This window comes from Staurois parvus, unplaced genomic scaffold (assembly GCF_062004578.1).
Source record: "Staurois parvus isolate SC_StPar_1 unplaced genomic scaffold, SC_StPar_1.0 ptg000874l, whole genome shotgun sequence".
In the NCBI taxonomy this organism is placed as follows: domain Eukaryota; kingdom Metazoa; phylum Chordata; class Amphibia; order Anura; family Ranidae; genus Staurois; species Staurois parvus.
The window spans coordinates 350,194-377,036 of NW_028318670.1; the positions used below are offsets into that span (position 1 = coordinate 350,194).

General features: G+C 51.1%; 2 protein-coding genes across 7 annotated transcripts; one reads left to right on the forward strand and one right to left on the reverse strand.

The window, feature by feature from the left end:
* Nucleotides 1-2,350: 2,350 nt before the first annotated feature.
* Nucleotides 2,351-24,236, reverse strand: LOC149443115 (uncharacterized). Of its 6 annotated transcripts, none has more exons than XM_089655834.1 (7): nt 24,137-24,236; nt 5,688-5,869; nt 5,372-5,571; nt 4,882-5,292; nt 4,595-4,801; nt 4,360-4,501; nt 2,351-4,133 (listed from the first exon to the last, which is right to left on the reverse strand). In XM_089655834.1, the coding sequence occupies exons 2-7, from the start codon at nt 5,851-5,853 to the stop codon at nt 2,887-2,889; spliced, it is 2,373 nt and encodes a 790-aa protein (XP_089511960.1). In that variant the 5' UTR covers nt 5,854-5,869; nt 24,137-24,236; the 3' UTR covers nt 2,351-2,886. The 6 variants fall into 6 exon arrangements, with proteins under 6 accessions (XP_089511960.1, XP_089511962.1, XP_089511963.1 ...); XM_089655836.1 differs by lacking the exon at nt 24,137-24,236 and adding an exon at nt 13,398-14,379; XM_089655837.1 differs by lacking the exon at nt 24,137-24,236 and adding an exon at nt 7,458-8,151 and having other exon boundaries at nt 5,474-5,571.
* Nucleotides 24,158-26,836, forward strand: LOC149443116 (uncharacterized). The gene is made up of 6 exons (XM_089655893.1): nt 24,158-24,336; nt 25,306-25,421; nt 25,622-25,756; nt 25,843-26,079; nt 26,159-26,365; nt 26,489-26,836. The coding sequence occupies exons 2-6, from the start codon at nt 25,338-25,340 to the stop codon at nt 26,639-26,641; spliced, it is 816 nt and encodes a 271-aa protein (XP_089512019.1). The 5' UTR covers nt 24,158-24,336; nt 25,306-25,337; the 3' UTR covers nt 26,642-26,836.
* Nucleotides 26,837-26,843: the final 7 nt, after the last annotated feature.

The window sequence follows — 26,843 nt, forward strand, 5'->3', positions numbered from 1 at the left end:
TGCTCCCATTTGTCCTGTGAGGAACGGGTATCCCGATGCCCGTCATTGTGTGAGGAAGTTCTTATTTGTCTACTACTGTCAAGGATGATATACCCCCAGTGAAGGCAACTATATGTGGCACAAAGTTCAAGGGGGTAATTGTATTTATCCTACACGTGGAGTGGCACGTATTTGACACCATTTGTCACTGATCACTTAGTGTGTTCTGTAGACTGTCACGTTTGCAGTGGTGGTTTCACAGGACCACTAGCTAAGTGGTGTGTTGTGTGTTTTTTTCACTTCACATGTGTGATGTTATGTCACTAGTGTGTTGCATGCTATCACATTTATTGATTTTAAAGATAATGCACCATATCTAGTTTGTTTTTTTGAGGTACTTTTTGGATTGAAGGGAAGATTTGGACATTGTCACAGTTGGAAGATTGAAGAAGTGAGGAGTGTTATTTGCACAATTTATTATTTTATAGATTTCTGGACCTTAATTTTTGGACTTTTTTTTGGGACTTTTGATGGACATTATGTTGTTTATATGAGATTATGGTATATGTTTGTAGATTATGGAAAGGTAATTGGTTTATGCACTTTCAAGGGTGAAAGGTTGACTTTTCATGTGGGAAACTTATGAGTTTTAATTTATTATTACAACCCCTAATCGTGCCTGTTCCTTGACCTTCTCAGCCTCTAATCGTGCCTGTTCCTTCACCTTCTCAGCCTCTAATCGTGCCTGTTGCTGCACCCTTTTGGCCTCTAATCATGCCTGTTCCTTCACCTTCTCAGCTTCTAATCGTGCCTGTTGCTGCACCTTTTTGGCCTCTAATCATGCCTGTTACTACACCTTCTTAACCCCTAATCGTGCCTGTTGCTGCACCTTCTCAACCTCTAATCATGCCTGTTGCTGCAACTTTTTGGCCTCTAATCGTGCCTGTTGCTGCACCTTTTTGGCCTCTAATCGTGCCTGTTGCTCCACCTTCTTGGCCTCTAATCGTGCCTGTTGCTACACCTTCTGAACCCCTAATCTTGCCTGTTGCTGCACCTTCTCAGCCTCTAATGTTGCTGCACCTTCTCAGCCTCTAATCTTGCCTGTCGCTGCACCTTCTCAACTTCTAATCGTGCCTGTTGCTGCACCATCTCAGCCCCTAATCGTGCCTGTTGCACCATCTCAGCCCCTAATCGTGCCTGTTGCTGCACCTTCTCGGCCTCTAATCTTGCCTGTTGCTGCACCTTCTCAGCCTCTAATCATGCCTGTTGCTCCCCCTTCTCAGCCTCAAATCATGCCTGTTGCTGCTCCTTTTTGGCCTCTAATCGTGCCTGTTGCTGCACCTTCTCAGCCTCTAATCATGCCTGTTGCTGCACCTTCTCAACCTCTAATCCTGCCTGTTGCTGCACCTTCTCAGCCCCTAATCGTGCCTGTTGTTACACCTTCTCAGCCTCTAACCATGCCTATTTCTGCACCTTCTCAGCCCCTAATGTTGCCTGTTGCTGCACCTTCTCAGCCTCTAATCGTGCCTGTTGTTACACCTTCTCAGCCTCTAACCATGCCTATTTCTGCACCTTCTCAGCCCCTAATGTTGCCTGTTGCTGCACCTTCTCAGCCTCTAATCGTGCCTGTTGCTGCGCCTTCTCAGCCCCTAATCTTGCCTGTTGCTGCACCTTCTCAGCCCCTAATCTTGCCTGTTGCTGCACCTTCTCAGCCTTCAATTGTGCCTGTTGGTGCACCTTCTCAGCCCCTAATCTTGCCTGTTGCTGTACCTTCTCAGCCTCTAATCATGCCCATTGCTGCACCTTCTCAGCCCCTAATCTTGCCTGTTGCTGTACCTTCTCAGTCCCTAATGTTGCCTGTTGCTGCACCTTCTCAGCCTTCAATTGTGCCTGTTGCTGCACCTTCTCAGCCCCTAATCTTGCCTGTTGCTGCGCCTTCTCAGCCCCTAATGTTGCCTGTCGCTGCACCTTCTCAGCCTCTAACCATGCCTGTTGCTGCACCTTTTTGGCCTCTAATCGTGCTCTCTCTTTTTTTCCCCCTGCCTTTCCTGCTCAGCAAAGGTTGCTCTGGCTTTTGCGGCTTCAGCTTTTACACAAGCAATAGCGAGTGCATGAATTGTGGATGAGGGTCCAGAGGAACCAAAGACTCGGGACCTCGCTGTACGGGAAGAAGCCTGACTCTGTGGAGGTGACTGTGTAGAGACCGCCGTGTTGCCGTATGACCATGTAGCAGGCCTCTGTGCAGGCACTGTGCACCCCGCTTGCTGGGTAGCCGCTCTTTCAAGAGGTCACTGCTCTGTCCTTGCTACGTTTCCTGGGTGCAGTTCGACCTGCAGCTACACCCTCCTATCCTGCAATAAGCCAGACCGAATGGAATCTTAAAGCTTTATTCATAAAATCAGGGCGGGGTGAAACCATGAAGTAAACAGATGAGAAATACATGCAATGTATGAAATATACAAAATAAAATACCGCGCTGTACCTAGGCTACAGATGGCAGAAAGTCCATGCGCACCAGCGATGCTGCCTTTAGGGGGATGCAAATTTTAGTCTGCAACATGTGCTCCAACAGCTGGTTACTTCTCTCTGTTTCTATGATGGAGTCTGAGCTCCCAGAATGCATCTTTTCTTTTCTCAGATGTGTGGCATTTTTTTAAATTCTATCTAATTAAAAAGGATCCAGCTTCTGAAAAACGTATTACTGTTACTATAAATGTATCATGATGAAGATCAGCCATGGAGTATACCTGAAGTATATCAGGGGGTGCTTCTTCCACACGAGAGCTGGGATATCTAGCAACATTCATCTAGAAGACATTTCCCGCACTCATGGCACTAATATACCTCCAGGGTTGTGTGGGACCCCTGATGTACAGGAAGACAGGACTTCACTGAGGAACATTTCCCTCACTCAGGACAGGGAAGTGGCTTCTCCACCGTGTGAGATCTCTGATGTTTGTCAAGACTGGATTTCCGTGTAAAACATTTCCCGCACTCGGGACAGGAAAGTGGCTTCTCCCCCGTGTGGGATCTCTGATGTCTGAAAAGGCTGGACTTCCGTGTAAAACATTTCCCGCACTCAGGACATGTATACGGCTTCTCCTCCGTGTGACATCTCTGATGTGTGTAAAGATAAGACTTTTGTGAAAAACATTTCCCGCACTCAGGACAGGGAAACGGCTTCTCCCCCGTATGACATCTCTGATGTTTGGAAAGGTAGGTCTTTACTGAAAAACATCTCCCACACTCAGCACAGGCATACGGCTTTTCTCCTGTGTGAGACCTCTGATGTGCGATAAGATTGTACTTCACTGAAAAAAATTTCCCGCACTCAGAACAGAAATACGGCTTCTCCCCCGTGTGCAATCTTCGATGTCTATAAAGATCGGACTTATGTGAAAAACATTTCTCGCACTCAGGGCAGGGATACGGCTTCTCCCCCGTGTGACACCTCTGGTGTATGACAAGATCTGATTTTTGTACAAACCATTTTCCACACACAAAACAGGAATGCAGATTTTCACCTGTGTGCACTCTCTGATGTCTGTAAATATGGGACTTAGCTGAAAAACATTTCCCGCACTCAGGACAGGAGTACGGCTTCTCCCCCGTGTGAGATCTCTGATGTGTGTGAAGATTGTACATCCGTGAAAAACGTTCCCCACACTCAGGACAGGAAAACGGCTTTGTCCCTGTGTGCAATCTCTGATGTGTACAAAGACTGGATTTGTGTGCAAAACATTTCCCGCACTCAGGGCAGGAATACGGCTTCTCCCCCGTGTGCAGTCTCTTATGTCTGTAAAGACTGGAATTATCTGAAAAACATTTCCCGCACTCAGGACAGGAATGTGGCTTCTCTCCTGTGTGGGATCTTTTATGCACCTTAAGTTTGAATTTACAACGGAAACATTTCCCGCACTCAGTACAGGAGAACCTCTTCTCTGTTGGAAGGGCAGCCCGGTCCCGCACAGTCTGAGGTTCCTCAGGATACGAGGAATCCGATGGTCCATCTACACTGGGTGGTGCCGGATGGACATTGGAGGGAGCCGGGTTTTCTCCTGGACTATACTGTGTGATGTCCTCATCTTCTACTTTCCAGTCTAGAGACAGAGTGAGACAATCCTCAGAGGTTTTCCTCACCTCCCGGCCATGGACTAAAATACAAAGACAAAGAGGATTACTAGACAGGAGCTGATTGGTTCCCCCAAACCAGGACTCTGCCCACATCAGGCAGCTTGGTCTCTGAGAAGCTTACAAGGTGAATGGTTCCTCTTGAACTCCAGGCTCTTGTCAGACAGAGAAATCCAATCAGAACCTTATCATCTGGACCAATCAGTGAGCAGTATGGGTGGAGGAATGGATTTAGTGTTCATGACCCACCTGTGCTGATCTCTGTAGGAGTGTCCTCCTCTATAAATGTCCCCGTTATTCCATCCTCCTCCATAGACTGCTGATCATCCCTCACATACGCCTCTTCTTCTTCTGATTTCACCTCAACTTTTATATCTGTCAGATCTTCACCCTAAACCAAGAGAAGGAGAGAAAATATAATCTTGGAAGGTCCATAGATCATCTACAAGAGCCACTTATCTACTAGATGCTCCATCCCACCTACCTGATGATGGTGAGGGATGGTGTGATCTTCTTGTGTGGAGTCCCGGGAATACAGAGGACGGGGACATCTCTCTGGTGGGTTCCTGGTATTAGATGGCTCCATCATATCTTTCTGTCCGTCTGAAAACACCTCCATCACTCCATACTCCTCATCCTCCTCTTTATACTCTTCTTTAACAACAATATTATCATTCTCAAGGTTTCCACTCTGAAAGATGAAATAAAACATTCATTGTAATAAACATGCTGTGCATAAATCATAACTACCAATAATGGTCAAACATCTACCGGATGATGGTGAGGGATGGTGTGACCTTCCTGTGTGGAGTCCCGGGAATACAGAGAACGGGGACATCTCTCTGGTGGGTTCCCATGACTGGATCCATCTACTTGATGATGGTGAGGGATGGTGTGATCTTCCTCTGTGGAGTCCCGGGAATACAGAGAACGGGGACATCTCTCTGGTGGGTTCCCATGACTGGATCCACCTACCTGATGATGGTGAGGGATGGTGTGACCTTCCTGTGTGGAATCCCGGGAATACAGAGGATAGGGACATCTCTCTGGTGGGTTCCTGGTATTAGGTGGCTCCATCATATCCTTGTGTCCTTCTGAAAACTCCTCCATCACTCCATACTCCTCATCCTCCTCTTTATACTCTTCTTTAATACCAATATTATCATCCCCGAGGATTCCACTCTGAATATATAATAAAACATTAATTGTAACAAACATGCTGTGTATAAATCAGAACTATCAGTGATTGTTCCACACCTACCTGATGATGGTGAGGGATGGTATGGCCTTCCTGTGTGGAATTACGGGAATACAGAGGACGGGGACATCTCTCTGGTGGGTTCCCATGACTGGATCCGTCTACCTGATGATGGTAAGGGATGGTGTGACCTTCCTGTGTGGAATCCTGGGAATACAGAGGACGGGGACATCTCTCTGGTGGGCTCCCATGACTGGATCCATCTGTAGGAAACACACACACTGACTGAATCCATTGTTTCTATGTGTTTATCAGATGATGGGGGATCTAGGTGGATCCTCTGTACTGCTCTCTCCTTTCCAATAAAGTCTCCTCTTACCCGGTGATGTGAGGGGTGGCTGATTGTCCATCATGACATCCTTGTAGAGGTCCTTGTGTCCTTTCTGGTGGTCCTCCATCATGACGTCCTTGTGTCCTATCTGGTGGTCCTCCATCATGACATCCTTGTAGAGATCCTTGTGTCCTTTCTGGTGGTCCTCCATCATGACACCTTATAGGAACCTGACACACACAATGATACAGTCACCATCCAGAAACATCCCTTGGGTTGAACCTCCACAGACCTCAGGAATAGTAATAGGAGCATTATAAGTCCACCCTACTCCCCACATCTCAGATCATTGTATAATCCATTCGTATAGACCAGGCATCACTAAATGGCGGACCAAAGTCCGGATCTGGAACAGGTCGTTGTCCCGTCCGGACAACCATTTAGCAGCTGCTTTTACCCCCAACCACTTGGTGCAGTCATTACCAAAGCAAAGCGGAGAGCTGGAAGCAGAGCAGTTGTGAACAGAGAGGGGGAGCTGCTGGAGTTGACATTTCAAGTTAACCAGCCAGTGATTGGTTGCTAGGATGCCGGGCAGTTCAAGCAACCAATCATCAGGAAAAAGTTAATTCCGGCTGCAGCTCCCACCCTCTGTCCAGAGCTGTCCTGCCTCCAGCTCTCCTCTCTCCTGTACTTGTGTGCAAAGGCAGGAGAGTGAGGGGGCAGAGCTATGGGGGAGCTGTCGTGTGAAGTAGGGGGCAGATCTACAGGGGGTTGTGAAGTGGGGGGCAGATCTACAGGGGGGTGTGAAGTGGGGGGCAGATCTACAGGGGGGTGTGAAGTGGGGGGCAGATCTACAGGGGGGGGGTGAAATGAGGGGCAGATCTACAGTGGGATGTGAAATGAGGGGCAGATCTACAGGGGGTGTGAAGTGGGGTGCAGATCTACAGGGGTCTGTGAAGTGGGGGGCAGATCTACAGGGGGTGTGAAGTGGGGGGCAGATCTACAGGGGGTGTGAAGTGGGGGGGCAGATCTACAGGGGGCTGTGAAGTGGGAACAGATCTGCAGGGGGGTGCGAAGTGGGGGGCAGATCTACAGGGGGTGCAAAGTGGGGGGCAGATCTACAGGGGGGTGTGAAGTGGGGGGCGGATCTACAGGGGGGTGTGAAGTGGAGGGCAGATCTACAGGGGGGTGTGAAGTGGAGGGCAGATCTACAGGGGGGTGTGAAGTGGGGGGCAGATCTACAGGGGGGTGTGAAGTGGGGGCAGATCTACAGGGGGGTGTGAAGAACAGAGCTATGGGGGGAAGTGGAGGAGGACATTGCTGTGGAGGAGTGGTATGAAGAGGTTGACGGAGGAAATCGGTGTGGGGAGGGGTGGTTGTGATACTAGAGGGAGGAGGCTGTGATGTGAAGGACCGGAGTCATTGCACAAATATACAGTTCAGGCCTCGGCTGGAAGAAAATTTTAGTGAATGGATCTCCATGAATTTTAATTCATTACCCCGATATAGACTGAGAAGGTGATTGGAGGGAAAGGTGACATCTCCACACTGAGGAGAATGTTCCGGCCCCGGAAGTGGGGGAATGTTCTGCCCCTGAAGGGGTTAATCTGGGTTCCCACACTATATATGTGTGTATCATCATCTGCTGGAGATAAAAGACATCACAGTGACTATGGAGGAAGAGGACGAACATGACGATGGAGGAAGAGGACGAGCGTGACGGAGGAAGAGGACGGGCGTGACAGTGGAGGAAGAGGACGGGCGTGACGGGGGGGTGGGTGGGTTACTGGTTGTAAATAGAAAATCAGATCTTATTACCTCCTCTGCTGCCACTTCCAGCAATGTCTCCTCTCTACTTCTTCTCGTCTCACCTCTCACCCGTTACTTCCTGTCTGTCCCTGACATCACTTCCTGTTTACCATGGAGACTTCCTGTCTGGGTAGAAGTGAGATCCCTACCTTGTGGAGCTCAGAGGAACTGCAGCCCCGAGAACCGTCTGGTCGTGTGACCCCGGCCTTGTGCTGGGTGTGTATGGACTGTATGTCCTCATAGAGGGGTCACCTCCACTCCCACCAAGGGGGACAGAAATATATGACTGCCTAGTCCAGCCTTTCTCAGCCAGGGGTCCTCCAAAGGGTTCTAGGGGTTCCTTCAGCAATGAACAATTTCTGGCTCTCAGGGACAATGATTTCATGATGATGTAAGAATGTCCTTCCACTGACCACTGATATAAGGGGGTCCTTCTCCCATCGGTCACCAAAGTAAGGGACCGCTACACTGACCACTGATATAAGGGGGTCCTTCTCCCATCGGTCACCAATGTAAGGGACCGCTACACTGACCACTGATATAAGGGGGTCCTCCCATCGGTCACCAATGTAAGGGACCGCTACACTGACCACTGATATAAGGGGGTCCTTCTCCCATCGGGCACCAATGTAAGGGACCGCTACACTGACCACTGATATAAGGGGGTCCTTCTCCCATCGGGCACCAATGTAAGGGACCGCTACACTGACCACTGATATAAGGGGGTCCTTCTCCCATCGGGCACCAATGTAAGGGACCGCTACACTGACCACTGATATAAGGGGGTCCTTCTCCCATCGGTCACCAATGTAAGGGACCGCTACACTGACCACTGATATAAGGGGGTCCTTCTCCCATCGGTCACCAATGTAATGGACCACTACACTGACCACTGATATAAGGGGGGATATAAGGGGGAGCCTTCTCCCATCGGTCACCAATGTAAGGGACCTCTACACTGACCACTGATATAAGGGGGTCCTTCTCCCATCGGTCACCAATGTAATGGACCACTACACTGACCACTGATGTAAGGGGGGCCTTCTCCCATCGGTCACCAATCTAAGGGACCTCTACACTGACCACTGATATAAGGGGGTCCTTCTCCCATCGGTCACCAATGTAAGGGAGCAATAAAGATACCACTTGGACTGAGCCTATATTTAGACAGGATTTGGTTTGTATGGGGGGTGGGAGGGGTTGGAGAATGGCTGATGAGTGAATGTAATAAAAATATATGATGCTCCAAGAAGTTCACATTAGGTCTTTCAGGTATTGATTTTAGTGGTGAAGCCTACAAACAACAAAACTGTGGGGTTCCTGCCAAGACCATACCAGACCCTCATCCCACAATGCACCCTGGCTGTTGAGGGAAGGGTTGGGAGTGAGCATGTCCCCTCATGAACCATACCAGACCACATATCCCACCAGAAGGAGAGGACCTTGCCAAGTCCATTCACTCCTGGTTGGAAGGCTGGACAAATCCAATGTATGAGCCGGTATCGGGAACACAAGGAATCTGTACAACATGAGGCATCGGGAAATGTCTATCTGTCTGCAGGACACCGGGGAGATACTGGAACTCTAATTCATGGTCACCTGTGGACAGTCTCATTGCCCCGGGTTGGGTTGGGTTTGATGTGTTGAACCCGATCCCCGTAGAGATCAGTGGGAGGCGAATCTGTCAAGTCACAAATGAACACTTTCTAGGCCAATAGGCAAGGAAGGGGGGTGATGGGGGGGGGGGGGGGGCTGCCCTGGGGTACATTGGCCAATCCTAAAAATATGGTTGTAAAATTCCAGAAGCAGCATTTTTTTTTGTTTTTCGCACTGACACTGACAGGCCCGAAAAGGGCATTTTAGACAGAGCAGCCAATTCCGGGGGGGGGGATTATTTGCATTCGCGGGGGCAGTTGGCGATGGAATGTTCACGGAGTCGGTCCTCCGCTCTGTAATATAAAGGGGACTGCACTGTAGAGGGGCACTGTATTGATTACAGTGCAGTCCCCTTTATATCACCGTGCCGCTAGAGATCTAATCACAGTGCCCCCTATATATTCAAATAGATGGCCCAATCCAGCAAACAGACATCATCATATAGCAAAGAGACAGCCCAGTCCAGCAAAGAGACAGCCCTATATAGCAAAGAGACATCCCAATCCACAAAGAGACAGGATGTCTCTTTGCTGGACTGGGCTGTCTCTTTGCTGGATTGGGATGTCTCTTTGCTGGACTCAACTGGGCAAACAGACAGCCTAATCCAGAAAAGAAACATTGCCGTCCAGCAAAGAGACATCGCTGTGCAGCAAAGAGACAGCCTGCCCAGTAAAGAAACATCCTGCCTAGCAAAGAGACATCCTGCCTAGCAAAGAGACAGCTTGTCCAGCAAAGAGGCAGCTATTCAGCAAATAGTTCAGCCAGCAAAGAGACAGCTCGGCCAGCAGAGACAGCCTGCCAAGCAAAGAGACATCCTGCCCAGTAAAGAAATAGCCTGCCTAGCAAAGAGACATCCTGCCTAGCAAAGAGACAGCTCGTCCAGCAAAGAGACAGCTCGTCCAGCAAAGAGATAGCCCAGTCCAGCAAAGAGACAGCCTCGCCCAGAAAACAGACAACCCAGTCCAGCAAAGAGGCAGCCATCCAGCAAAGAGACAGCCCCATCCAGCAAAGAGACAGCCCATCCAGCAAAGAGACAGCCCGTCCAGCAAAGAGACAGCTCATCCAGCAAAGAGACAGCTCATCCAGCAAAGAGACAGCCCCATCTAACAAAGAGACAGCTGGTCCAGCAAAGAGACAGCCTTCTAGCAAAGAGATAGCCCCATCCAGCAAAGAGACAGCTCATCCAGCAAAGAGACAGTCCCATCCAGCAAAGAGACAGCTAATCCAGCAAAGAGACAGATCATCCAGCAAAGAGACAGCCGTCCAGCAAAAAGACAGCTCATCCAGCATAGAGAGCTCAACCAGCAAGAAGACAGCCATCCAGCAAAGAGACAGCCCGTCCAGCAAACAGACAGCTCGCCCAGCAAAGAGACATCCTACCTAGCAAAGAGACAGCTCGTCCAGCAAAGAGACAGCTCAACCAGCAAACAGACAGCTCATCCAGTAAAGAAACAGCCCCATCCAGCAAAAAGACAGCCCCATCCAGCAAAGTGGCAGCTAAACCAGAAAAGAGACAGCCATTCAGCAAAGAGACCTCCCATACAGCAAAGAGACAACCCGTCCAGCAAAAAGACAGCCATGTCCACCACCGCTACAGAGCTGTAACAGTGTGGCCGTTGCCCCTTCAGTGCAGCAGTCGGCCGAGGAGGATGTGAGAGATCCGCTGAGACATAGAGAGGGAAATGGGAGCTAATAGGATGAATGAGATCCACTGAGACACAGAGAGGGAAATGGGAGCTAATAGGATGGAGGAGATCTGCTGAGACATAGAGAGGGAAATGGGAGCTAATAGGATGAAGGAGATCCGCTGAGATATAGGGAAATGGGAGGTAATAGGATGGAGGAGAACTGCTGAGACACAGAGAGGGAAATAGGAGCTAATAGGATGGAGGAGAACTGCTCAGACACAGAGAGGGAAGTGGGAGCTAATAGGATGGAGGAGAACTGCTGAGACACAGAGAGGGAAATGGGAGCTAATAGGATGGAGGAGATCCACTGAGACATAGAGCGGGAAATGGGAGCTAATAAGATGGAGGAGATCCGCTGAGACATAGTTGAGGGAAATGGGAGCTAATAGGATGGAGAAGATCTGCTGAGACACAGAGAGGGAAATGGGAGCTAATAGGATGGAGGAGATCTGCTGAGACATAGAGAGGGAAATGGGAGCTAATAGGATGGAGGAGATCCGCTGAGACACAGAGAGGGAAATGGGAGCTAATAGGATGGAGGCGAACCGCCGAGACATATAGAGGGAAATGGGAGCTAATAAGATGGAGGAAATCCGCAGAGACATAGAGAGGGAAATGGGAGCCAATACGATGGAGGAAATCCGCTGAGACATAGAGAGGGAAATGGGAGCTAATAGGATGGAGGAGATCTGCTAAGACATAGAGAGGGAAATGGGAACTAATAGGATGGAGGAAATGTGCTGAGACATACAGAGGGAAATGGGAACTAATAGGATGGAGGAGATCCGCTGAGACATACAGAGGGAAATGGGAACTAATAGGATGGAGAAGATCCGCTGAGACATACAGAGGGAAATGGGAACTAATAGGATGGAGGAGATCCGCTGAGACACAGAGAGGGAAATGGGTACACCTTACATACTACAATGGTGGAGTGGGCAAGTGCGTTTTTCTAGTGGGAATGAGGTACAAGGGAAGTTGTGTGTTGTGTCCTTGGGGCAGAAGGGAAACCCCTTTTTTTTTTTAGAAGGGTGTAAAATAGAAAGCAGAATCTTTGGCCAACCTCAGATAATGGGAAGATAGAAAATCCAGGATTGTCGTTATGGGGAATGAGTTAGGTGGAGTCAGTAAAGATAAAGGACCCCCTTCGGCCCCTTCGCCAGGAATTGAGGGCTCGATATGGTAAATGGGTGACTAAGTACCTTAAAAAATGGCACAGACTCGCAACTGTCACTGATGCCCATACAGGGGACTTATGATGTCACAGTCTGGACCACGATTTTAGGAGTCAAATGACTGAACCAAATGAATTAGCGGCTTGGGCAAGATGGGCCAATGAGGCCTACCTGAAACCATCTAAAATCCTTATGGCAGCCCAAGGAGTCAGAGGAAGAAGGTGAAATGTCAGAGGAAATGATTATGAGCACTCACCTGTTGGCAAAGACACTCTTAAGAGATCCTAGTAGGCCCATGACAGAAGATGGGGTGTCTAGCAGTGTAGGACCTCAACCTCCAACATCTGATGGAACTTTGTCCTCATATGTCCAACCACCAAAAGCGTCAGCACCGCTGAAAGAGTTTACTTCTCCTCGGGTACTGATTCCACGATGGACTGGAGGTCAGAAAGCTCCAGTAGAGGATCACCTAAGGGGGTAAGTATGCAGAGTAGCCCCCCAGTGGAAGCATCACCTCTATAGTAGCCCCCGTTGGCTCGTGATGATGACTGGGATAAGGAGGACACTCCGGACACCACTATGGATGGGGCAAGGGGACCTCATTATACTGTAGTCATAGAAGAAGGAAAGGCTGTACCCAGAGAGAGAACAGAGAATATAATGAAAGGACCAATAACTCGTCATGTGCGTTGGACTCCAGGTGAGATGAACACCTTGCCGAAGCCTAGGCACAGCCCTCGCTTGTTTGCTCAGCAGCTACAGGGCCAACTGGGAAGATACGTTGAGAATAATGAAAGGAGTAGCAGGCAGAAGTGATTTTGAGTTAGGGATACGAGAGTCAGGATTCTACAAGGCTTGGCCTACAAGATTCTCCAGACGTCCCTGTGTCACAGTTTGAGAAGCTGAAGGCTGCCATAGGATGTATTTTCCCAGCAGCCTCTTGGACAAAGGTAAGTTCAGTGGCACAGGGAGCCAAGGAAGATGTACATGAATATACAGATAGGTCCACAATGGCTGGATCCAGATTGTGCTGCCCTGCTTCCCACATTAGTCACAATATGGGGAGCGTGACTCAGAAAAGCCATTCAGGACACGTTAACTGTCCATTATCCAGAGTGGAAAACTACGATTCTGCAGGCTTTGGCCTCCGTGGCTTCCAATATACAAAAGAATATGGATGACATGGAGGCAAAGAAGCCACAAATGGGTAATGTTAGGTTGGGAGACCCCACAAGGGTCCAGTGAGATAAAGAGAGGACAAGCCGTCCTACACTGACTTGTTACAAACCTGGCCAAGTGGCACGGGACTGATGGACTCCCAAGAAACCTGGCAGGAGGCCATGGGCGAGCAGCAATTGACTGGATCAGGCCAGAGAACCGTCAGTAATTTCAGAGACAGACGGTAAACAGATAGAATTTGTAAAATTCACCTTAAAGGAGATCCCATTTTCTGAGGAAAAGGAACTGGATCTCCTGATAGAGACGGGGGCCTCAAAATCTGTCCTGTCCACACAGGCGGTTCCACCTTTGCCTACATAATGTAGTAAACTCGTGATTGGACCAATTGGTTCCACAGTAATGCTGAAGGAGACTCCTCCCTTTCAAGTGAAGTTGGGTGATGTCTCCTTCCAATCATCTTTTCTCTTGTCAGGTACAGTGCCTGTTGGGGAGAGACATTCTGTCTAAGTTGCAATGTTCTATAGCCTACAGACCAGAGGGGGGTTTTGCTTCTTCTCCACTGATATAGGAAGAGATGTTTGGCATCTTGCATATCCTGGTGGCTGCAACTCAGAAAACAAGCCACATAGCGGTCCTCGTGGAGCTGCCTGAGGCACTCTTGGCGATCTCCAAGGAGGATATCAGTTTGTTAAATGTGGCTCCAGTCTGTGTGAGGGTGAAGCCAGGAGGTCCTCTGCCTAGGTTGCCTCAATATCCTCTCTCTGTCCAGGGGAAGGGTGGCATCAGAGAACAAATGAAGATGTATCTGGAGAAGGGAGTGCTGAAAAGAGTGAACTCTCCTTGTGCCCAAAGCCATCAGAGCGTAATGCCCCTGTCAAGTGCCGGAGGGTTCAAGACCTAAGAGCAATAAACAAAATGCTTGAAATTGACGTTCCCATTGTGCCAAATCCATATCCACCTTGTTATCGACTGTCCCGAGTGATGCAACCGGTCTCACCGTGGTGGATATTTCATAGAGAGGCTGAGCAATCTGTGACAAGTTCTGCAATAGCCCACAAGACCCAAAAATGCCCTCAATGCCTTTTGATTTTGAGGCAGGGGGTATGCCTTCAGCACAGCTTTTCACTCTGTTGTAAGATGTTTACCCCTCCCAGGTAAAGATATAATGCCCCAGGGATATCACTGTTCCTGGCACCATTGAAGCTTTTCTTTTGAGATCCTACATCCCTGTTCTGCCAGGAATTGCAAAAGACTCAAACAGGCATTCTCGCACAGTGCATCAGTACTACTAAAATTAGCCCCCCCTCTCACCTCCATCAATGAGCCTTCCCTCCCACCTCCATCAGTGAGCCTTCCCTCCCCACCTCCATCAGTGAGCCTTCCCTCCCCACCTCCATCAGTGAGCCTTCCCTCCCCACCTCCATCAGTGAGCCTTCCCTCCCCACCTCCATCAATGAGCCTTCCCTCCCCACCTCCATCAATGAGCCTTCCCTCCCCACCTCCATCAATGAGCCTTCCCTCCCCACCTCCATCAATGAGCCTTCCCTCCCCACCTCCATCAATGAGCCTTCCCTCCCCTCCTCCATCAATAAGCCTTCCCTCCCCTCCTCTATCAATGAACCTTCCTTCCTCACCTTTAACAATGAGCCTTCCCTCCCCACCTCCATCAATGAGCTTTCCCTCCCTACCTACAACACGGAGCCTTCCCTCTCTACCTCCAATAATCAACCTTCCCTCCCTACCTCCAACAATCAGTCTTCCCTCCCCACCTCCACCAATGAGCATTCACTCTCCACCTCCTTCAATGATCCTTCCCACCTCCATCAATGAGCATTCCCTTCCCACCTCCATCAATGACCCTTCCCTCCCCACATCCAACAATGAGCTTTCCCTTCCCACCTCCATTAATGAGCCTTCCCTCCCCACCTCCAACAAGGAGCCTTCCCTCCCCACCTCCAACAATCAGCCTTCCCTCCCTACCTCCAACAATCAGGCTTCCCTTCCCACTTTCATCAATGAGCCTTCCCTCCCCACCTCCATCAATGAGCCTCCTCACCTCCATCAATGAGCCTTCCCTCCTCACTTTTAACAATGAGCCTTCCCTCCCCACCTCCGTCAATGAGCTTTCCCCTCACCTCCATCAATGAACCTTCTCTTCCCATCTCCATCAATCAACCTTCCCTCCCCACCTCCATCATTCAGCTTTCCCTACCCACCTCCATCAATCAGCTTTCCCTCACCTCCATCAATCAGCCTTCCCTCCCCACCTCCATCAATCAGCCTCCCCACCTCCACCAATGAGCCTTCCCTTCCCACCTCCGTCACTGAGCTTTCCCTTCCCACCTTCATTACTGAGCCTTCCCTCCCCACCTCCATCAATGAGCCTTCCCTCCCCACCTCCATCAATGAGCCTTCCCTCCCCACCTCCAATAATGAGCCTTTCCTCCCCACCTCCAACAATCAGCCTTCCCTCCCCACCTCCAACAATCAGCCTTCCCTCCCCACCTCCAACAATCAGCCTTCCCTCCCTACCTCCAACAATCAGCCTTCCCTCCCTACCACCATCAATGAGCCTTCCCTCCCTACTTCCATCAATGAGCCTTCCCTCCCCACTTCCATCAATGAGCCTTCCCTCCCCACCTCCATCAATGAGCCTTCTCTCCCCACCTCCATCAATGAGCCTTCCCTCCCCACCTCCATCAATGAGCCTTCCCTCCCCCCACCTCCATCAATGACCCTTCCCTCCCCCCACCTCCATCAATGACCCTTCTCCCCCCCCCCACCTCCATCAATGACCCTTCTCCCCCCCCCCCCCACCTCCATCAGTGACCCTTCTCTCCTCCCCACCTCCATCAGTGACCCTTCTCTCCTCCCCACCTCCATCAATGGGCCTTCCTCCCCACATCTCTATTAATGGGCCTTCCTCCCCCCACCTCCAACAAGGAGCCTTCCCTCCCCACCTCCAACAATCAGCCTTCCCTCCCTACCTCCAACAATCAGCCTTCCCTCCCTACCTCCAACAATCAGCCTACCCTCCCTACCTCAAACAATCAGCCTTCCCTCCCTACCTCCAACAATCAGCCTTCCCTGCCTACCTCCAACAATCAGCCTTCCCTCCCTACCTCCAACAATCAGCCTTCCCTCCCTACCTCCAACAATCAGGCCTCCCTCCCCACTTCTAACAATGAGCCTTCCCTCCCCACCTCCATCAATAAGCCTCCTCACCTGCATCAATGAGCCTTCCCTCCTCACTTTTAACAATGAGCCTTCCCTCCCCACCTCCGTCAATGAGCTTTCCCCTCACCTCCATCAATTAACCTTCTCTTCCCACCTCCATCAATCAACCTTCCCTCTCCACCTCCATCATTCAGCTTTCCCTCCCCACCTCCATCAATCAGCTTTCCCTCACCTCCATCAATCAGCCTTCCCTCCCCACCTCCATCAATCAGCCTCCCCACCTCCACCAATGAGCCTTCCCTTCCCACCTCCGTCACTGAGCTTTCCCTTCCCACCTCCATTACTGAGCCTTCCCTCCCCACCTCCATCAATGAGCCTTCCCTCCCTACCTCCAACAATGAGCCTTTCCTCCCCACCTCCAACAATCAGCCTTCCCTCCCCACCTCCAACAATCAGCCTTCCCTCCCTGCCACCATCAATGAGCCTTCCCTCCCTACTTCCATCAATGACCCTTCCCTCCCCACCTCCATCAATGACCCTTCCCTCCCCACCTCCATCAATGACCCTTCCCTCCCCACACCTCCATCAATGACCCTTTGTCATGCACCGCCTGGCGGAGTCTCTAGCAACCCACAGCGCGGGGTTCCTCAGAACGCGGGGTCTAAGTCCCAATCTGCTTATTCACCAGGGCCCCTGATGGTGGGGATGGACTTGGAACAGACTGAGACCAGGTCACGACCCCCGAGTATGTCCGGCAGTGGTAGAGAGCACCGTCAGGGGTGTGTGGGAAATAGAGCCTGACGTGAAGAGGCTGGCAGGCCTGGTAACAGGGACAGATCCGTGCGGGATGGATGGATGGATTGTCAGGGTAGCGTAAGGAGTAGTCAGGCAGGCCAGGTCAGCAACGTGCGGGCAGTGAGGTACCAGAGGAGCAGGCAGAGAATGGTCAGGGTCACGAGCCGGGTTCAGCAACTAACGGGCAGTGTGGTACAGAGGATCAGGCAGAAGAATGGTCGGGTCAAGCCAGGGGTCAAGCAGGAGACAATCAGCAGGGTCAGGATCAAATGCACAAGTCGGCAACAGGAAGCTTCACAGGATCAGAATACAGGAACAGAACAATAAGACCAAACGGCAACTTGTGTCTGTGCAGGGCTGGTGTAAATAGCCCACCCGGCACTGACAGGTGCGCCTGGGTCCTAGTGCCTGCCAGCGCCGTCATAGGTGACAGGCGCGCCTGGGTCCTAGTGCCCGCCTGCCTGTCTTGTCGGACACCTACGCATGTGCAGACTCGTGCGTCGCGGTGATCCCTGACATTGCCCCCGCCCCTCTACGGGCAGCCTCCGGCTGCCCAACCGATCTCTCCTCTGTAGGTGGCTGCGAAAAAACAAGTCTAGGGGCGTGAACGTTTTGGGCTGGCTCCCATGAGTTCTCTTCTGGACCATAACCCTTCCACTTAATCAGGAATTGTGTCTGCCCGCCCCTTTTCCTGCAATCTATGATTGCCTCTACTTCAAATTCTACTTCCTCGTCAATGGTTATCTCCTCCGGGGGTCTAAACCTCCTGTCTGGGAATGGATCCGGTGTTGTGGGTTTCAACAAGGACACGTGAAAGACTGGGTGTATTCTAAAAGATTCGGGAAGTACGAGTTCGTACGCCACCTCGTTAATCTTTCGTTTCACCCTGAATGGACCCATGAATTTTGGTCCTAATTTTCTTGATGGGCAAGACATTTTCAGTTTTGTTGTGGCTAGCCAGACCTGGTCCCCAGGGTGCAGAACGAGTTCGCCTCTCCTCCTCTTGTCGAAGGCCTTTTTATTATCTTCTTGGGCCTTTGTGATGGCCAATCATCCTGAAGGAAAGAGGTGTAGCACCTGAGATACTGCTCCAGAGTCTGGTTTGTGCATTCCATCTGCCCGTTGGTCTGTGGATGATATGCCGATGATGACGACAGCTTGATTCCCAGGGTCTTGCACAGTGCTCTCCAGAATTTAGAAGTGAACTGGACCTTTCTATCTGAGACAATGTCCTTTGGGACCCCATGAAGTCTCACCACTTCCCTCACGAAGACTTGTGCTGTCTCCGCAGCCGATGGCGTGTTTCTCAGGGGCAGGAAGTGGGCCATCTTGGACAGGCGGTCCACAATCACGAAAATTGCATTGTGATCTTGGGATGGTGGAAGTTCCACGATGAAGTTGATGGAAATCATCTCCCATGGCCTGTTAGGTACTGGTAAGGGTCGTAGCAGACCCCAGGCCTTGCTCCTGGTGGGCTTGTTCCTCTGGCAGATCGCACAGGTCTTCACATACGCTTCACAATCTTTCATCATGCTTGGCCACCAGAACACACGTTGCACCAGTTCCAAGGTCTTCCGTACCCCTAAGTGGCCAGCCAGAGGGTGATCATGGCAGTGGCCCAAGACTGCGGTACGGGTTTCTTCGGGCACCATGATCCGTCCCTCCTTCCACAAAAGTCCTTCCTTACTTTGTAAAGAAACCCCGGGTGGACTTGGCATCCCTACGGACGCAGCCTGTAGCTGGGACCGTAGCTCAGTCTGTAGAGCAAGGAAATTCCCTGTAGACAGGATGGTGTCTGGTTTGTGGGTTTCTTCAGGGTCTTCAAACATACGCGAGAGCGCGTCGGGTTTTGTGTTCTGTGATCCAGGCCTGTATGTGATATGAAACACAAACCTTCAGAAAAAGAGTGCCCATCTAGCCTGACGTGGCCTCAAGCGCTTCGCCGTCCTCAGATATTCCAGATTCTTGTGGTCAGTGAAGATCAGGATTGGGTGTGTGGCTCCTTCCAGTAGGTACCTCCACTCTTCTAATGCTGCCTTGATGGCCAGAAGTTCCCGGTCCCCAATATCATAATTCCTCTCCACAGATGAGAGTTTTCTGGAGAAGAAGGCCACAGGGTGCATCAGTTCCTTGACGCCCTTCCTCTGGGAAAGCACAGCCCCTACCGCGTTCTCAGACGCATCCACTTCCAGAATGCAGGGTAACGAGAAATCCGGGTGGCTCAGTATGGGGGCCTCAGTGAACAGCCTCTTCAAGGACTCGAAGGCCATCTGTGCCTCAGGTGTCCACCTAAAACGCACCCCTTGTCTGGTGAGTTGGGTGATGGGGGACACGAGGCCTGAAAAGTTCTTGATAAACTTTCTATAAAAATTGGCAAAGCCAATGAATCGCTGCACACCCTTCTTGTCAGCCGGCACCGGCCATTCCAAAATAGCAGAGATCTTTTGGGGGTCCATGGCTACTCCCGTAGTAGAGATGATTAGTCCCAGGAAGGAGATGCAGCGTTGTTCAAAGCTGCATTTCTCTGCCTTTGCGTACAGCCCATGCTGACAGAGCCGCCCCAACATGCTTCTAACATGACCTCTATGCTCCTCCAGGGACGCAGAGAAAATCAGGATGTCATCTAAATAGATGACCATGAAAACGTCCAAAAAATCTCTGAACACATCATTGATGAAGTGTTGAAATGTGGCTGGGGCATTGCACAGACCGAAGGGCATGACCAAATACTCGAAATGCCCAAACCTGGTACGGAAGGCTGTCTTCCACTCATCTCCCTCCCGAATACGGACCAAATTGTAAGCCCCTCTTAGATCTAATTTTGTAAAAATGGATGCTGTCCGGAGCCTCTGAAATCATTCTGGTACCAAGGGAAGCGGGTAACGTTTTTTTACCGTGATCTTATTTAGTTCCCTGTAGTCCACACAGGGCCTTAGGGATTTATCCTTCTCCTCAACGAAGAAAATTCTCGCCCCGGCCGGAGATGTAGAAGGGCGGATGAACCGCTTGTGGAGATTCTCATCTATATACTCCTTAAGTACCCCTAACTCTCGTTCTGATAGGGGAAAAATTCGCCTGAAGGGAACCTCGGATCCTGGAAGCAGGTCAATGGGGCAGTCATAGGTCCTATGTGGGGGAAGGTTGTCTGCTCCTTGTTTGCTGAACACGTCGAGGTAGCTGTGGTAGGCCGGGGGAATGATTTGCGTCAGTTCTGCGTCAGTGTCCAAGCATAACAGAGAGCGTGGAGCTAAAGGAGCCTGAGGACAGCAATGCTCCTGACAGTATGGGGAGCTGAACTGAAGGGTACCGGTTCTCCAATTAATCTGGGGGTCGTGTGCCCGTAGCCAAGGAAGCCCCAGAATAATTGGAAACAGAGGGGATGCGATGGCATCCAAACAAAGGAACTCTTGATGGTGACCAGCCACCGTAGCACAGAGAGGTGGGGTCTCCCGGTCTACCACCCCTGACTTGATTCGGGACCCATCGGCCAAAAAGATGTTCAATTCACATTCTTTGGTTTGTAGGGGGATCTGATGCTGTGCTGCAAAACCTAGATCTAGAAAGCAGCTACAGGCTCCGGAATCAACGATTGCCGTCGCTGATACGGTCCTTCCGGGAAGTTGGAAAGAGATAGGTACTGCTAAGTAGTTAGAACTATTAACGTAAGTGAAAGATGCGGCAGAAAACACAGATGCACACTTACCCAGTTTCGCTGGGCAGGAACGTACCATATGGCCCGCTTCCCCACAGTACAGGCAAAGATTGTTGAGTCGGCATCTCTGGCGTTCCTCGACTGTCAATGAGGGACGAGTTAACCCCACTTGCATGTGTTCAGGCTTGTCTGCTATCTCCGGGTATCGATTCCCAGTCGGCAGAGCGGAGTGGACTGGGATGCGAGGTAACACCCACGTAGGTCTCTGACCCTGGCCGGACTTTTCCATCCTGCGTTCCCGCAACCATCGGTTAATCTGGATAGCCAGAGTGATGAGGTCCTCCAATGTGGCTGGTATGCCCACTCTGGCTAATTCATCCTTCAATGGCTCGGAAAAACCTATGCGGAACTGGTGGCGCAGGGCCGCATCGTTCCACTGCGTATCCCCCATCCAGCGTCTGAATTCCGCAGCATATTCTTCAGCTGCCCTGCGACCCTGCCGGAGTGTTTGTAGGGCCGATTCGGCCGATGCTGTCCGTTGTGGGTCGTCATAGAGAAGCTTCAAAGAAGGTCAATACTCCAACTGTGGTTGACGGGTCTCCAGTAAACGGTGGGCCCAGGCCTGGGGTTCGTCCAGCAGCAGCGAAATAACGAATCCCACCTTCACGGATTCTGTGGAAAATGTCCATGGCTGCAAACTGAAATATAGCTGGCAGGCATTGCGGAAGGCCCTGAATTTAGTGCGGTCCCCATTGAACCCTTCTGGTATCGGCACACGAGGTTCCGGTAAAGGCATAGAGGCCGCTGCTCCAGCAGGCGCTTCTGGGGGTCTTATGCCGACGATGAGGGAACCGAGTCCAGGGATGCAGGGGTGGATGTAGTTAACGTCTGGATCAGTCCTTCCAAACGGGTATATCCCTCCTGCAGCATCTTTACTGCCTGGATCAGTGCCGCCAAGTGCTGGAATATGTCCTCCAACGGGGATGGTCCTCTTCCAGGCTCCGACATTTGGCTGTTTGGTACTGTCATGCACCGCCTGGCGGAGTCTCTAGCAACCCACAGCGCGGGGTTCCTCAGGGCGCGGGGTCTAAGTCCCAATCTGCTTATTCACCAGGGCCCCTGATGGTGGGGATGGACTTGGAGCAGACTGAGACCAGGTCGCGACCCCCGAGTACGTCTGGCAGTGGTAGAGAGCACAGTCAGGGGTGTGTGGGAAATAGAGCCTGACGTGAAGAGGCTGGCAGGCCTGGTAACAGGGACAGATCCGTGCGGGTTGGATGGATGGATCGTCAGGGTAGCGTAAGGAGTAGTCACGCAGGCCAGGTCAGCAACGTGCGGGCAGTGAGGTACCAGAGGAGCAGGCAGAGAATGGTCAGGGTCACGAGCCGGGTTCAGCAACTAACGGGCAGCGTGGTACAGAGGATCAGGCAGAAGAATGGTTGGGTCAAGCCAGGAGTCAAGCAGGAGACAATCAGCAGGGTCAGGATCAAATGCAGAAGTCGGCAACAGGAAGTTTCACAGGATCAGAATACAGGAACAGGACAATAAGACCAAACGGCAACTTGTGTCTGTGCAGGGCTGGTTTAAATAGCCCACCCGGCGCTGACAGGTGCGCCTGGGTCCTAGTGCCTGCCAGCGGCGTCATAGGTGACAGGCGCGCCTGGGTCCTAGTGCCCGCTTGCCTGCATGTCTTGTCGGACACCTACGCATGTGCAGACTCGTGCGTCGCGGTGATCCCTGACACCCTTCTCCCCCCCCCCCACCTCCATCAGTGGCTCTTCTCTCCTCCCCACCTCCATCAATGGGCCTTCCTCCCCACATCTCTATTAATGGGCCTTCCTCCCCCCACCTCCAACAAGGAGCCTTCCCTCCCCACCTCCAACAATCAGCCTTCCCTCCCTACCTCCAACAATCAGCCTTCCCTCCCTACCTCCAACAATCAGGCTTCCCTCCCTACCTCCAACAATCAGGCTTCCCTCCCCACTTCCATCAATGAGCCTTCCCTCCCCACCTCCATCAATGAGCCTCCTCACCTTCATCAATGAGCCTTACCTCCCCACCTCCGTCAATGAGCTTTCCCCTCACCTCCATCAATGAACCTTCTCTTCCCACCTCCATCAATCAGCCTTCCCTCCCCACCTCCATCAATCAGCCTTCCCTCCCCACCTATATCAATCAGCCTTCCCTCCCCACCTCCATCAATCAGCCCCCCCACCTCCACCAATGAGCCTTCCCTTCCCACCTCCGTCACTGAGCTTTCCCTTCCCACCTCCATTACTGAGCCTTCCCTCCCACCTCCATCAATGAGCCTTCCCTCCCCACCTCCATCAATGAGCCTTCCCTCCCCACCTCCATCAATGAGCCTTCCCTCCCCACCTCCAACAATTAGCCTTTCCTCCCCACCTCCATCAATGAGCCTTCCCTCCCCACCTCCAACAATCAATCAGCCTTCCCTCCCCACCTCCAACAATCAATCAGCCTTCCCTCCCCACCTCCAACAATCAGCCTTCCCTCCCCACCTCCAACAATCAGCCTTCCCTCCCCACCTCCAACAATCAGCCTTCCTTCCCCACCTCCATCAATGAGCCTTCCCTCCCCACATCCATCAATGAGCCTTCCCTCCTCACTTCCAAAAATCATCCTTCCCTCCCCACCTCCACCAATGAGCCTTCCCTCCCTACCTCCACCAATGAGCCTTCCCTCCCTACCTCCACCAATGAGCCTTCCCTCCCTACCTCCACCAATGAGCCTTCCCTCCCTACCTCCACCAATGAGCCTTCCCTCCCTACCACCATCAATGAGCCTTCCCTCCCCACCTCCACCAATGAGCCTTCCCTCCCCACCTCCACCAATGAGCCTTCCCTCCCTACCTTTACCAATGAGCCTTCCCTCCCTACCACCATCAATGAGCCTTCCCTCCCCACCTCCATCAATGAGCCTTCCCTCCCCACCTCCATCAATGAGCCTTCCCTCCCACCTCCATCAATGAGCCTTCCCTCCCCACCTCCATCAATGAGCCTTCCCCCCCACCTCCATCAATGAGCCCCCCCCCCACCTCCATCAATGACCCTTCCCCCCACCTCCATCAATGACCCTTCCCTCCCCCCCACTCCATCAATGACCCTTCCCTCCCCCCCCACCTCCATCAATGACCCTTCCCTCCCCCCCCACCTCCATCAATGACCCTTTCCTTTCCCCCACCTCCATCAATGACCCTTCTCTCCCCCACCTCCATCAATGACCCTTCTCCCCCCCACCTCCATCAGTGACCCTTCTCTCCTCCCCACATCTCCATCAATTGGCCTTCCTCCCCCCACCTCCATCAATGAGCCTTCCCTCCCCGCCTCCATCAATGAGCCTCCCTACCTCCATCAATGAGCCTTCCTTCTACGAGACATTTCTTGGGGCTGCAGTTCCCCTGAGCTCTACAAGGTGGGGATCTCACTTCTTCCCAGACAGGAAGTCTCTATGGAAGACAGGAAGTGATGTCAGGTATAAATAGGACATTCCCGGTGAACGGTGGAGGAAGTGGAGAGGAGACATTGCTGGAAGTGGCAACAGAGGAGGTAATAAGATCTTTTTTTATATTTACACCCAGTAACTCCCCCGTCATGTCCGTCCTCTTCCTCCATAGTCACATCCGTCCTCTCCCTCCATCGTCATATCTGTCCTTTTCCTCCACCGTCGCGCCCGTCCTCTTCCTCCATCCTCGCGCCTGTCTTCTTGTTCCATAGTCGCTCCCGTCCTCTTCCTCCAGAATCTTGCTCGTCCTCTTCCTCATAGTCGCGCCCGTCTTCTTCCTCCATAGTCGCGCCCGTCCTCTTCCTCCATAGTCGCGCCCGTCCTCTTCCTCCATAGTCGCGCCCGTACTTTTCCTCCAGAATCTCACCCATCCTCTACCTCCATCGTCACGCCCGTCAACAAGCAGCACTGACAATAAACAGACAAGACAATGACCATACATGGCCTACAGAGAAACGTTAGGACGTTAGGGGCCTCTGAAGGGGTAGAATAGCTGAAGGATTCGGGGACCCTTGAGGGGGCAATCAGGCTGCAGGGAATAGGGGGCTGGAGGGCTCAGAGGGACTCTGAGGGAGGGAGGGGGGGTCTCTGGGTCTGTGAACGCCCTCCCACCCTACCCGCACTTATATTTCAAACCTTACAGAACTAACTACTCTAACCATGTGACCGTCTCACTGATCATGTGATGTGTTCTGGAATATCACGTAAGATGAAGAAGGACATTCCATCACTCATTGGTGAGTATTTGTTCTGAGAGGAGTTCTGTTTCAGCTACAAATCCAACAGAGAAAAGGGAATTTCTGATCCAGCAGATGAAGAGGGTCCTGGGACCTCCAAGATGTAACAAACACTAAACTGTACAAACTAAATGTGTTCCCATGGGAGTTGTAGTTCTTCAATGTCCGCCAACCCTCCTATTACCCCCCCCATCCACATCCTATTACCCCCCAATCCACATCCTATTATTGTGTGACCAATACCATCCAAATCATTCTTACTTTCATTTCCCAAAGTGATTAGTCTACAAGGAGACCTGTATAAACCAATGAGGATGGAGGAGGACCGGAGTCACATGACTGAGAGGATACTAAACCTCACCCTAGAGATCATCTACCTGCTGACCGAAGAGGTGAGGAGGATTGTGGGAGGTCACATGACATCATTCTTATCTCTATTAATAAAACACAGACCTGACCAGAGAGGTGAGGAGGATTGTGGGAGGTCACATGACATCACTCTCATCTCTATTAAAAAAACACAGACCTGACCAGAGAGGTGAGGAGGATTCTGGGAGTCTAACATGATATTCCTATTGGTTCCCCAATACAGAGATTTCCTCTTCTGAAGTCAGGTGATCATATGACCATCACAGTGCCTCCATGTGACTCCGTAAACCCTGAGAGACCCAACATGGAGAAGATTCTAGAAGTCACCAAGAAGATGATGGAGCTGCTGACAGGAGAGGTGAGCGGTGCCGGGAATTCTGGGACATTCTCCAGTAACAGACAAGGGATGTGTCTGGATGGTGACTGTATCATTTTGTGTGTCAGGTTCCTATAAGGTGTCAGGGTGTCACTGTGTATTTCTCCATGGAGGAGTGGGAGTATTTAGAAGGACACAAGGACCTCTACAAGGAAGTCATGATGGACAATCAGCCGCCCCTTACATCACTGGGTAAGAGGAGAGGAGATGGATCCAGTCATGGGAGCCCAATAGAGAGATGTCCCCATCCTCTGTATTCCCGGGATTCCACACAGGAAGGTCACACCATCCCTCACCCTCATCAGGTAGATGAGGAACAATTATTGGTAGTTATGATTTATACACAGAATGTTTGTTACAATTAATGTTTTATTATGTATTCAGACTGGAATCCTTGGGGATGATAATATTGTTATTAAAGAAGAGTATAAAGAGGAGGATGAGGAGTATGGAGTGATGGAGGAATTTTCAGAAGTACACAAGGATATGATGGAGCCACCTAATACCAGGAACCCACCAGAGAGATGTCCCCGTCCTCTGTATTCCCGGGATTCCACACAGGAAGGTCACACCATCCCTCACTATTACAAGGTTGGTGGGACGGAGAATCTAGAACATGGACTCATGTAGACGATGTGCGGATTTTCTATTTGATGTCACAATAATAAATCTTCTATCTTAGAGATGATATTTGCTCTCCTTCTCTTGATGTAGAGTGGAGATCCAATCGATATAGAATTTGAGGTGAAATCAGAAGAAGAAGAGGCGTATGTGAGGGATGATCAGCAGTCTATGGAGGAGGATGGAATAACGGGGACATTTATAGAGGAGGACACTCCTACAGAGATCAGCACAGGTGGGTCATGAACACTAAATCAATTCCTCCACCCATACTACTCACTGATTGGTCCAGATGATAAAGTTCTCATTGGATCTCTCTGTCTGACAAAAGCCTGGAGCTCAAGAGGAACCATTCAACTTGTAAGCTCCTCAGAGACCAAGCTGCCTGATGTGGGGCCTTTCGTCCTATAATCCCCTCATCACTCTCCCTCCTATAAAAGACAGTTCT